We start from the raw sequence: 13,337 nt of genomic DNA, 5'->3' as shown, positions 1-13,337 counted from the left end.
AGTTCAAAGGGTTGAACACATGGAAAGATACTCAACCTCCCTCATAAGAAAAGAAACACAAATAAAACCAAGACACCATTTGTCACCCATCAGATTCATAAAACTCTAAAATCCGACTGCCCTCTGGTGGCAAGGCTATGGGGAGACTCCTTTCTCATATTGTGCTGGCGGAAGAAAAAAATACCTCAACCCTCTAGAGGGCAACTGGCCACTATCCATCCAAATTGCAAGTGTAAAAACACTTTAACCTACCAGTTCTACCTCTAGACATTCATCGTACAGACATACTTGCATACGTGCAGAATGACATATGTAATGAAGTGATTCACTGCACACAGCTTGAAGTATCAAGGGTACGGAATAACCCACGTGTCCACCAACAGAGGGCGGGTTACCTAAACAGCAGTCCGTCCGCACAACGGGCTGCTGTGCAGCTCTGAAGAATGAGGACTGCTCTGTGATACGAAACAATTTCCAAGTTATATTATTAACTGAGAAAAGGTAAGTGCTGAGGATGTAATGCACTACATGATGACTATAGAAAACATGGCCGTATGGTATGTTTGGAAGTTGTTATGACAGTAGCTCCTAAGAGTTCTCATCACAAGGAAAAAACACTTTTTCTGTCTTTTTTTTTTTTTTGTATTTTGTATCTATATGAGAGATGGATGTTAACTAAACTTAGGATAATCACTTTGCAGTTTGTAACTCAAGTCATCATGCTGTACATTTTAAGTTTATACCGTGCTGTATGTCAATATCTTAGTAAAAGTTGGAGGGGGAGAAAAATTAAAAAGCAAAGTGCAGAGCAGTGAGTATAACATACAACCATCTGTGTTAAGAGAATAGCACGTAAGGATTTGTGGTCTGATTTGTTTGCACACGCATAACGAAACCAGAATGATGCAAAAGCATCTAACTGCAATGCTTCCCTCTGCCAGGGAGAGAGTGATGGGTGGATGGGTGTGGGGCAAGAGGAAGAGATTTCATGATGGCTGCTACATAGAGGATGATAGATAGGTAGATAGATAGATAGATAGATAGATAGATAGAGTCTCCACAATAAATATATTACCTAACCCAAATATTTGATAACCAAAATTTTTAAATAAAAGGAAAAGAAAGGACTCTAACCGGACACAGCTGAGAGATCCTGTCGATACCGTGCCTCAGCTCCCTGGTGTAAGAAGGCACAGGAGCGATGTGTGTGCTCCCCACACTCCCAGGAGCAATGCCCCCAGGGCCTGCTTCAGCTTTGGCCCCAAGTTGCTGAAGACACCCTCCACAGCAGGTGTTTCCACCTGGCCACCCTGGGCTGTGGGTCTGGGAGCCTGAACATAGCAGGTCTCCCCACCACACCCAGGCTGGCACTGCCTCTGGCCCTGGAAGACCCCAACAGCCTTCCTACACTCCCCACACACTCAGCCGAGCCAGCACTGAGCTTCCTCCCCCTCTTTCTTCCCCTCTTCCTCTTCCTCTTCCTTTGTCTCTAAGCCTTTTTTCTGTTTTACCCTCCTTCACTTCCTGATAGAGTGTAATTCATATGACCGTTCTGGAGGGCTATTTGGCCATCTGTATCAAATACTGAAAAATAAGCATGCCCTCTGCCCAGTTCTAGAAACTTCTCTATAGAAAAAGCAATCTGAGTATGAAGAAAGATTCCTGCACACTGATTTGTCACAGAGATGTTCATAAAAGATGAAACTAGCAACTACAACAAAAAAGTTATCCCAAAATAGGTTAAATGTTATGTCATAATCATCTAATGGAATATTATACAGTCTTCAAAAATTTATTTCAAAGGCTGTTTAATAGCCTAAGAAAATACTAGACTATAAAAATAGTTTACCAAGCTGAGTAGATAGAATTGATTCTTGTTGTTGATGGTAGTTACACATTCTATAAATCACCGAGAACATTGAATTTGTGAATATTAAACCACTGTTCTGGGGGAAATACAGGGTTAGGCTCCTATCAGCCTCTGTCACAACAGTTTTCTCAACTAATCAATACATAACCTTGTGTTATGTGTGTTTCTGTTTAAGGATTCTTACTTAATATATACTGTTGTGGGGCACCTGGGTGGCCCAATTGGTTAAGTGTCGAACATTGGCTCAGGTCATGATCTCGCAGTCCATGGGTTCGTGCGCTTAGTCAGGCTCTATGCTGACAGCTCAGAGCCTAGAGCCTGCTTCAAACTCTGTGTCTCCCGCTCTCTCTGCCTCTCCCCTGCTCACGCTCTGTCTCTCTCTCTCAAAAGTAAATAAAAGTTAAAAAAATTCATATATGGGAATGCAAGCTGGTGTAGCCACTCTGGAAAACAGTATAGAGGTTCCTCAAAAAACTAAAAATAGAACTACCCTACGACCCAGCAATTGCACTACTAGGTATTTATCCACGGGATACAGGTGCACTGTTTTGAAGGGACACATGCACCCCCATGTTTATAGCAGCACTATCAACAATAGCCAAAGTATGGAAATGTCCATCAATGGATGAATGGATAAAGAAGATGTGATATATATATATACATATATATATATAGATAGATAGATATAGATATATATAGATATACATAGATATATAGATAGATATATAGATAGATAGATATAGATATATATATACACAATGGGGTATTACTCAGCAATCAAAAAGAATGAAATCTTGCCATTTGCAACTACGTGGATGAAACTGGAGGGTATCATGCTAAGTGAAATTAGTCAGAGAAAGACATATCATATGACTTCACTTATATGAGGACTTTAAGAGACAAAACAGATGAACATAAGGAAAGGGAAACAAAAATAATATAAAAACAGGGAGGGGGACAAAACAGAAGAGACTCATAAATATGGAGAACAAACTGAGGGTTACTGGAGGGGTTGTGGGAGGGGGGATGGGCTAAATGGGTAAGGGGCATTAAGGAATCTACTCCTGAAATCACTGTTTCACTATATGTTAACTAATTTGGATGTAAATTTAAAAAAATTTTTTTAAAAAAGAGAAGTTGAAAAGAACATTTGTAACTTACTATAACCTAAAATTGTTTAATAGTTTCTCTGATATTATACAGCTTTTATATAGGAATTAGATAAGAACATAGCAATAAAATTGCTGGTAATATATAATATGAAGCAAATATCTAATAAACACTAAAAAAAGAAAAATATCACCTAATAATTTATGGGTGGTCTACCAAAGAATTTTACAAAATAGGGGCACCTGGGTGGCTCAGTCGGTTGGGCATCCGACTTCAGCTCAGGTCACGATCTCGTGGTTTGTGAGTTCGAGCCCCGCATCAGGCTCTGTGCACAGAGCCTGGAGCCTGCTTCGGATCCTGTGTCTCCCCGTCTCTCTGCCCCTCCCATGCTCATGCTCTGTCTCTCTCTGTCTCTCCATAATCAACATTAAAAAAAAGAATTTTACAAAATAGTGAGCTATCTGACACCAAAATTACACAGTCAGATGTGTTGTTTATTGATTTAATCAGAAAGCCATCCTGACATTTGTCAATAAAAAGCATGAATGGTCATTTAAAAAAAAATTCATATACACTGTTGATTCATTAACACTGAACTCACAAAAAAAAAATTGAACTCGCAGTCAGCATCACTGTAACTCATGCCTGAATGCAGCTTATCTAACATATCTTTACTCTATAAGGTACACCCAGCCTTTTTACACAGAGGAACACTTGAGCACTACACTACAGCACTACACTAGGGGAGCATTTTAAACAGTCAACTCACCAATAAAGCGCACAAAAATGTGAAAAACACAACACCAGGCAGACCAAGAAAAGGACACTTAATTACAGGATGAGAACTGAGACAAAAAGGCAGGGTCACATTGTTCCAAATCAGCTGGCAACGTGGGCCTCAGTCATACTGCACAGACCACAAATGATCATGAAGCAGCATGACTATAAATTTTAGGATTACAAAGAGGGGTACCTGGGTAGCTCAGTCGGTTAAACATCCACCTCTTGGTTCCAGCTCAGGTCATGATCTCACGGTTTGTGAGTTCGAGCCCCACGTCGGGCTCCACGCTGACAGGTCGGAGCCTGCCTGGGATTCTCTCTCTCCCTCTCTCTCTGCCCCTCCTCTGCTCTCTCTCTCAAAATAAATAAATTAAAAAAAATTTTTTTAGCGAGTAGGTGAATTTGCAAATATCCCCAAATAATGAAAATCAACTCTGAATCCAATTTTTTTCCAGTGGGGGAGTGGAGGTTTGGGAGTGAAAGCACTAGAGAGAAAAACACACTACAAGGAAATACCCACAAATGTTAACAGTGGTTATCTCCAGAGTGATGTGGGGTACAGAAATACGGTTAATTCTTTTCATTTTCTTTTATTTTCTCTGATTTTTTTTCAATTTTTTTATAATTGGTAGGTTTTTTTCTTGAGTTCAGAAAAAAAATTCCTTGAAACTCTCCCACCCTGCCCCCCAAGTACCTTTCCTTTCCTTCTCACATACTGCCAAGAATGTGTGTGTGTGTGTGTGTGTGTGTGTGTGTGTGTGTGTGTGTGTGTAAAATCAGGTATGGTTCACATCTTGAATAATAGTGCCGCCAAGTGTCCATAAGTGGAAGTGCAATGAGACCCAGACTGGGGTGAGTGGGCACACAGAGGGCAAAACTCCAGGACTCCAGATTAAGATGTAGTGAGAAAAAGTGACATACTGGCAGGCTAAGAGAGAGGGACAGAAAGAATGAGACAGGCAGTTCAGATAGCTGGAGGAGAGAGAGGGTGAGACAGAGGCCTGGGGACTGCCAGGGGTGTCCAACAGGATGAAGCTTTCAAAAGGGAGGGTCTCGAATGCCTCCGCCACAATAAGCCTCTTCCTTCTGGGGGCTTCTTGCAGAAGCCCAGTCACCAATCAGCTTTATATATAGCCCTTTGCTTTGGCCAGGTCCCCTACCTCCATCACATCCCACGAACATGTGCACCTACCTAGAAAAACCCAGGGCCAGCCAAGGGCATCTCAGGACAGAAGACCTTGGGAGGTCAAGGTGCCTGTGTGGACCCAGGAACAGCCAGGAGCCCCAGAACTCTGAAACTCAGCTCCAAAAAAAGCCATTAAATTTGAAGGCAGGTCAGTCTCGGTTCTCACCACCATCAAAGCACCCTACCATTTGGAGGAAAGTGGAATAAAAACAATCTTGAGATGTGACCTTCCTCATCTGTCAAATTCGGAAATTAATCCCAGTCTTTGGAAGAAATGTCCCACAGGCCTATCCAGCCACACCTTTCCCCTTCCTTCTTGCCTTCATTTATTCTGTTACAGTCCTTCCTGTGGCCAGGTACAGGGCATCAGACCCCGATCCCAAACCCACACTAACACAGCACTTGGGTGAGGACCCACAGTGAGCATTTACACCTCTGCGTGAAAGAGTTTAAAATCGGAGTTACCTCCCCCAAATACATTTTCATTGAGACCCTGAGTTAGGCTCAGGATGGAGGAGCCAGCTTGAAGGGGCCCCCAATGGCCAACTTGAGGACAGTTCATACAGCCAACACATACATGACTGATTTTAACACATTGAATTAATAAAAAGTATTGAGGTCTATAAGTAATGCTCAAAAGGGCCAAGGAGGAGGAAAGCTCTTCTTTCCAGAAAAACACTAGCTTGTAAAGAGAGAAGGAATGATAATGAGAAAATCACCACTTTGCAACCCCAAGTAAATGACTTATTCCGGCAAGGAGGTCAATGGCTGCATGGACCATTAGGTAAGAAGCTGCTGGGAAACAAGATACACAGTGCCAAGACATCGCCCACAGTTACTTGCAAAGTACAAAAGGGAGCATGTCATTTGACAAGAGGGTGTTCTGGAGACACTCTCTCAAGCAAATGATCAGACAATCATCACCAGTGGTGGGACAACCTCACCTCTCTTCCTGTTATGATGCAGTACGATGTACACAACATCACGTGTGACACATTCTTGCCGAAATACTGAATCTGAATCTAGTCTGGCCTCAACACCTAATTTCCAGTTTGTAGGAAATACAGGGCCAGAGGAACAAGTTAAACAACACCAGAAGGAAACAATCAGACAGATCCAGAACATGGACAAACGGCCTGGACTCTTCAAAAAAGTCAATATCATGGGGTAAGAAAAACTATGTTTGTCGGGGTGGGGGCGGGGGGATGGTTAGGGGAAGGGAGGCAGGAGGGGCTGTTACAGAAGAGACTAAAATAAAGAGGCCCAAGGACCAAATGCAGAGCGTAAATTACAGTTAGATCTTCAATCAGCACACTAAGCCAGCTCTAAAGGAAATTTGGGGGGATGATCAGAGTAAATTTATATGAGCCAGGATGGGATAATATTAGGGAATGATTGTTGATCTCATAGGTCTGATAATATTACTGTAGCTACAAAGAATTTTGTTACAAAGAATTTTCTTTTTCTCAGGAGATGCATGCTGAAGCCTTTAGGAGTACAGCCTGCAACTAGGTTTCAAATGATTGCCCAGGGGGAAAAAAAGTATCTATATACAGAAAGTAAATGTGACAAAATGTTAGCAAGTGCTTCATCTAAGTGGAAGTCATACCAGTGCATGGGTGTTCACTGAATAACTCTTCTAACTTGATATTTTAAAATATTCAAAGTAGGGGCGCCTAGGTGGCGCAGTCGGTTAAGCATCCGACTTCAGCCAGGTCACGAACTCGCGGTCCAGGAGTTCGAGCCCCGCGTCAGGCTCTGGGCTGATGGCTCAGAGCCTGGAGCCTGTTTCCCATTCTGTGTCTCCCTCTCTCTCTGCCCCTCCCCCGTTCATGCTCTGTCTCTCTCTGTCCCAAAAAAAATAAATAAACATTGAAAAAAAAATTAAAAAAAAAATAAAATATTCAAAGTAAAGAATCAGAAAAATGTCTATCATCAACACACAGGAAAATCACTGGAAAGATGGGCACCAAAAATGAACTTTGTGTGGTGCATTATGGGTCATTTTATTTACTTTTTTCTGTAATTTTCAAAATGCATTAGTAAACACATATGTCAGTAATAAAAAGAGAAAAGAAACAAAAGGTGGGGAGTGGATCTGGGCATCAGATAATAGGACACCTCCCTCTCCCTCCACCCCATCCCCATCCCAGGGCCTCCTTTTGTCCGTGGGATGGGCTGGCAGACCCTGCTCCTTTTCAAAATGAATCTAAGAAGAGATTACAAGAAAGGAAAATGGCAAAGTGCTGTGTGAATGGGAACCCACACCACCCTCACCTTTTGGTGTATATTATTTTTTAAAACTTCTCTGCAATTGTCCTGTGACACCCGTGGGTTGTCTCCCCCACTCCCCACCTCTGCCTAGGGAGGGAAGGGTAAGCCCACTGCCTCGCACCCACCCTCCTGCCACCCAGCTCAGACTCTCAGCCCTTCTTTTCTGCCTTGTTCCAATTTTCCCGCTAACATCCGAGCCATGTGACTCAACTCTCCCAACCCTGGTTCTACGGCAGGTGGCACTATCCACAAGGTTGGCACGACCTCAGAGGGCCATGACCCCACCCTTGCCAAACCCCTGTGGTTGGGACACAGAGGCTCCCTGCCAGGGCTTCTGAGAACGGGGGCAGTCTGCACCCACCTGATATGTCATTTTCCTACCATTTCCACCACAGTCTCTGCTTTGAGGTTATGGACTAAATACGATTGGGATCAGGCTCTTACCCACAAGTGGGAGAAACAGATGCTAACAACTACTGTAATGAAATGGAAAACCTGCTAAAAGAGGGCCCAGGGCACCCTAGAGCCCCGATGACTTAGCGCATCAGGCCTGGGACCTTAGGGAAGCTGAACATTAAAAGATGCTGGACTTGGGGCGGGGAGTGAAGGAAGGGCACAGCCATGTGCAAAGCCTAGAAGTGTGACCCTGAAGGGAAGGAAGAGGCAGGACAGATGAGAGGACACAAGGCCGCTGTGTGAGCAATGTAGTTTGTATGCACAGGAGGATGCAGGAAGGGAGCCCCTGGGGCTGAAATCCTGCGCAAGGCCACGCTCCAGCAGGGGCTGCAGAGCTGCATGTTCCCGGCAGGGGGCGCCATTCTCCCACTTGCACAGATACCATAGCAGCTGACTTAAGCCATGGAGACCAGGTGAGAAAGTTCAGATGCACAGCACCTGATCAGCCGGATTATACGTTTGAACTTCATTGCACACACAGGGCTGTTTTAGACTAATTATTCTGGTGGCTTTCTCTGGGGAGAACCCAGAGAAGAGAATGAAACCCAAAGCTGTTGTGTGGTCCTGGGAAGACGACAGTGGGCACAGGGGAAGGAAGGGCCTTGGGACACGTTTGAAATCAAAAGCTAGGGTGGCATGTTTAGCATAAGGAGGTTTAAAACGAAGGAAGAATCAAGGCCCACGTCTTCTCCCTTTGACGTCGGTACCTGCTTATGATGGAGGCTCCTGATAGAGGGCATATTGGGCAGAAGAGGACTCTTCTTCAGGGCCCAAGGGGCAGCAGATAGAGCTGTGCAGAGGCCTGTGGAGGTCTGGGGCTGAAGTGGGGGTCAGAGTTAAACAGAGCTGTGGGAGTCTTCTGTGGAGGGGTGAGGCTGAAGCCTGGGAGTGGCCCAGCTGCCAGGGAGAGCCCGCAGGATGGGCAGAGGAGGCCGCAAGAGTGCCCGCCTGCCTGGGGTGGGCTGGAGGGAGGGAGCCCGCAGCAACAGCCCTGCCGCTGGGCAGGAAGGTGGGCTGCGAGGAAGAAAGGTGCCAGTCATCCCTAGGGCCCCTACCAAAGTGGACTTTCTCCACTCAACTCCTGCCATGACTTTTTAAAAATAATCACTATGTGGGGCGCCTGGGTGGCTCGGTCGGTTAAGCGTCCGACTTCGGCTCAGGTCATGATCTCGCGGTCCGTGAGTTCGAGCCCCGCGTCGGGCTCTGTGCTGACCGCTCAGAGCCTGGAGCCTGTTTCAGATTCTGTGTCTCCCTCTCTCTCTGCCCCTCCCCTGTTCATGCTCTGTCTCTCTCTGTCTCAAAAATAAATAAATGTTAAAAAAAATTAAAAAAAATAATAATAATCACTATGTTTTTATTGCTTTTTAAGTTTCCCTACCTTTATGACTTCACATCTGGTTTCCATTCTATTGTTTCATTTTCTCCCAAATACTCCTCTATCTACCCACTGCCTGTCTGTCCTCGCCGTGTCTATCACCTATGTCTCCATCTCAGATACCCCAAGCAGACCCGCCCACGTGTGTGTGCCGGGCAGCCCCAGAAAGCCAGGCCGTGATGAGTGCCTCACCGTGCATCCTCCAATCAGTCGCCCCATGCACACCTTCTATGGGCAGCACCAAGGGCAGTGTGCCCCCTCACCTTGTCCTTTACTCTGCTCAGCACCCATCCGCAGACACACCCAGCCGTCACCCTCCGGAGAGACTCCTCCTGCTTCCTTGCTTCTTACCATTTTCCCTGCAAAGCTGACTTCCATGAAGGGATCCACCAAGTTCTTCTTGTTACTGTCAAAGCCAAAGATCTGCTTCACATTGTCCATCACGGCATCATCCACTAGGGAGAACACTCTGGTCACTGCCCGCCTGCTGTCCGACCACCAAAACCCCAGCATTCCACCTTACTGTCTCCAGACAGTCTTGGGACTCCCTGAGGGAGTGGCACCCCCTCAGCCCGGGGACTCCCGGAGCAGCAGCTCCTGAGGGCACACACTGCTTCTTCATCCTGCCCAAACAGCGTGTTCACTGGCCCCTGCTCTCAAGGGCTTTCTGTATAGACCCAAAAGATAACGGAGTGAGGACTGACTGATTGATTGATTGATTAGCAATCCACATCACTAAGGGCAATTAACAATCCAGAAAAAGACTGGAAGTTGTTATAATAATATCCCATAACTGGTGGCCTGTTTCACATTTTCCTTTATGTCTCTTAGCACAGTGATTTACCTGACCTTAACCAATAAGTCACTTCTGCTTTTTTAAAAAAACAATTTTTAGTCTATGCTACTCCAAATCAATAGTTTACTGAGTTAGTTATATTATTTGCAAATGTATACACAGATAAATAGGTATGTGCACATGTATACTTATGGCATGTATAGATGTCAGTGTGTATATGAATGAGGGGAAAGGCAGGTACAGATTACATACCAGCTGCTGTCTACATGAATACAACAGATAACAATTAGCAAGTACTCATGTCCTATGTACCCACTTACTTTGTTTTATTTACATTTAAACAAGACTGCAGAGAATTAAATATAAAGCACATTCACCTTGAACAAAGCCAACATTTCTATTTCCCCAGCCCCCTGCGGGAGCTCACCAATCTCACTTCTGCCTAGTTTCAACCAATCAATGCGGAATGTTTTGAAGCATGCATTTTAATGCCCATTTAAAACCCATTACTTGCTCAAAGGCTTTCTCCTTGATTTTGGTACAATTCAGTTTGTACAGAAAGAATGCATTTCTCTTTTTAAGTCATTAGTTAAAGTTTAAGCAAAACTTCAAATAATTAGCTTTATCCAAAACTTATAAACAGGGATCTCAGTTGCAAATGCTCTCAGTGACTCTTCTATGGACAGGAATTGGCTTGATTATGCTAACACATGCTTCAAAACAGTGAGCCGCTTTGAAAACGACCCGTGTGTGAGCCCTACTCCAAACCTAATCAATACAAAACACTGGAGGTGGGGCCCAGGTGTCTGTACACCTTTAAAGGTCCCAGGAGACTCTAACGTGCGGCCCGGATTGAAACCTATGGCTCTGAAATATTCAGCATAATTCCTCCAGCAGTTCCTGAGCACACAGGGTGGGCCCAGTGCAGGGCCAGTCACTGTGAGCAACCAGGCAGTGGCCACCCTGTCACTCTTTCTTGGAAAGATGAGGACACTTCCCCAGTTGGCCAGGGACTGAGGGGTTCCCCAGGCTGTGGGACTCTCCATGCCGAAACCAGTCCCACGCAAACGGCATGATGGGTCACCAAGTGGATGGATGCTTTTCATCTGTGGAGACACTGAGCCCTTCCAACATCTCAAAGACTGCTTCCCCAGCCCAAGGTCCCCCACTTACAATCTCTCAACCCAGGGAGGACACCAGACTCACTCTGTGGTAAGTCCTCAGCTCTGAAGACCTTCAGGCAGAAGTGGGCTCCTCGAAGGGCCACGCCAGTTGGCCTGAGCAGATTGTTTTCGATGTCCTCCTTGTCTTCAGAGGGGTCCTTTCTCTCCAGCTACAATGCAACCAAATACGCACTTGAGCACAGTATTTTCTCTCCTTCAACCAACACCCCTTAAATGGTGCGATTTGAACAAAGGTAGATCTCGCCCTGCTGCTTACTAACATGTGATCTCAGGCAGGTTCCTCCCTTGAGACTCTGCTTCCTCACCTGGACTGTGGAAACAGTAACACCGACCTTGCAGACTGCTAGGAAAATCAACTTCAGTAACGTGTAAATGCATGCGGCACACGGCGGGTATTCAAGAACTTCAGTCTCACTCCACCCATTAACAACAGTGCAGACGTGACAGGTCTAAGCTTCGTTCGTTCAGTCAACAAGTATTCAGTGAGTGGCTACTAGGTTGCGCTGAAGGGGGAGGGATGCAGCAGTGAACAAGGTAGTCAGAGGTCCCGCCTCCATGGAGCTCACCATCTCACAGGGAAAAAGCACCTTTAAGTAAGATCCTGCTCTTCCATTCCACTGACTGGAATACAGACATGATGACGGGAACTGAAGCAACCCTCTTGAACCATGAGATGGAAGCTTCATGATGAAGACAGCGGGGCAAAGACCAGGAGCCTGGGTCTCTGGTCACCGTGGAAGCACCAAGCCAATTCTGGACCGCCTACCCAGGCATTCATGACAGAAAGAAATTCACTTCTATCCTCCTTAACACCTATTATTTAGGGTGTCTTTGTTACAGCATCTGAACCTATATCTTAATTCACACAGGGGCCCAGGGGAGGCGTGAGGGGAGTGTGACCTCGGTCACTCTGGTCTTGGGATGGGAAAGAGAAGCATGCACTGAGGTTGTCACGCCAACAAAACTGACCAACCCCTTGCATGTGGATTGACTGAGGGATGAGAAATGAAATCAGGCCTCTGGCTTTTGGTGGAACTGAGTGGATGACAGCCATTTCCTAAGATGTCACCTCACATAGGATGGGAGCAGTTGTGAGGAGCGTGCAGCAGATAATCCTGGGTTTTTATATGTTAAGTTAGAGGGGCCTCAGGGACATGTTAATGTGGCTTTCTTACAAAGCAACTGAAACTGGGGCGCCTGGGTGGCTCAGTCGGTTAAGCATCTGACTCTTGATTTTGGCTCAGGTCATGATCTCACGGTTCATGAGAAAGAGCCCTGCATTGGGCTCTGCACTGTCAGTGCTTGGGATTCTCTCTCTCCCTCTCTCTGCTCCTCCCCTGCTTGTGCTCACTCTCGCCCTCTCTCAAAATAAACAAATAAACTTAAAAAAATAAAATAAAAGCAACTGAAACCGAGTGTCTGAAGTTCGGAAGATCCAAGCTGGAGATGAGCAACTTAGGAGTCTCAGGTGGAAAGAGATGGGCTCCTGGAAAGTGAGAGTCAAAGAGACAGCAAAGAGGCAGGCAAACGAATTTTACTGAGCCACTGAATTTGAAGGATCCATATTTTTATAAACTTTTTTAATGTTTATTTTTGAGAGAGAGAGCGCAAGCAGGGGAGGGGCAGAAAGAGAGGGAGACACAGAATCGGAAGCAGGCTCTGGGCTCTGAAATGTCAGCACAGAGCCCCACATAGGGCTCGAATCCAGGAACCATGGAATCATGACCTGAGCCGAAGCCAGACATTTAACTGACTGAGCTACTCAGGCGCCCCAAAGATCCATATTTTTAAAGGGGGGGAAGCATCAGGAGAATCACCGATGCTAAAGGAGAAGAGAGTTTGAAATAAGCCATGGGCTCTAGAATCAAACTCTGTGGAGGAACAGAGAGGATTAATAGCAGAGAAGAGCCCCTGGAGGTTGGCAACAGTGACCCTCCAGCACGTGGTTTCAGGGAAAGAAGGTGGCGGGAATCCTAGTGATGAGGAGGAGGAATGAGCAGTTGGGAGAGGAGTAGAGAACAACACAGCGTACTCCCTGAAGAAGTTGGCGATTCCTGGAAGCGAGCTGCAAGCACTTTGGAGAAGAGGGATGGGGAGCAATGAGTGAAAGTGAGGGTGTTCGAAGGTAGGGACATCTTGGGCCTGGTACAGACCAAAGGGCAGAAGAGGAGACACCAGGAGGAGCACATAGAACAAGATGGCAGAGGACGCAAGAACATGGCAAAGGAGGCGGGAAGATGGGGAAGGGAGGGAAGACAAATGAAGTCAGGAATGAGGAACCAGGGAGCTTCCAGGAGCTCACATCC

General features: G+C 45.7%; 1 protein-coding gene across 24 annotated transcripts in view; it reads right to left on the bottom strand.

Moving 5' to 3' along the window:
* The window catches only part of DYSF (dysferlin), a 224,963-nt gene that overhangs the window by 139,434 nt on the left and 72,192 nt on the right, over window positions 1-13,337 (bottom strand). For all 24 annotated transcript variants that reach the window (XR_008289401.1, XM_053200742.1, XM_053200746.1 and 21 more), the window contains 2 exons: window positions 11,054-11,180; window positions 9,403-9,506 (listed from right to left, as the gene is read on the bottom strand). Coding sequence is in view for 23 of the 24 variants with exons in the window: in XM_053200742.1 (XP_053056717.1) it covers window positions 9,403-9,506; window positions 11,054-11,180 (231 nt within the window). In the remaining variant the exon portion in view is untranslated. The remainder of the gene's footprint in view (window positions 1-9,402; window positions 9,507-11,053; window positions 11,181-13,337) is intronic.

This window comes from Acinonyx jubatus, chromosome A3 (genome assembly GCF_027475565.1).
Source record: "Acinonyx jubatus isolate Ajub_Pintada_27869175 chromosome A3, VMU_Ajub_asm_v1.0, whole genome shotgun sequence".
Taxonomy (NCBI): domain Eukaryota; kingdom Metazoa; phylum Chordata; class Mammalia; order Carnivora; family Felidae; genus Acinonyx; species Acinonyx jubatus.
Note: the sequence above shows the minus strand (reverse complement) of the source record. Positions and strands in the feature narration are given on the sequence as shown.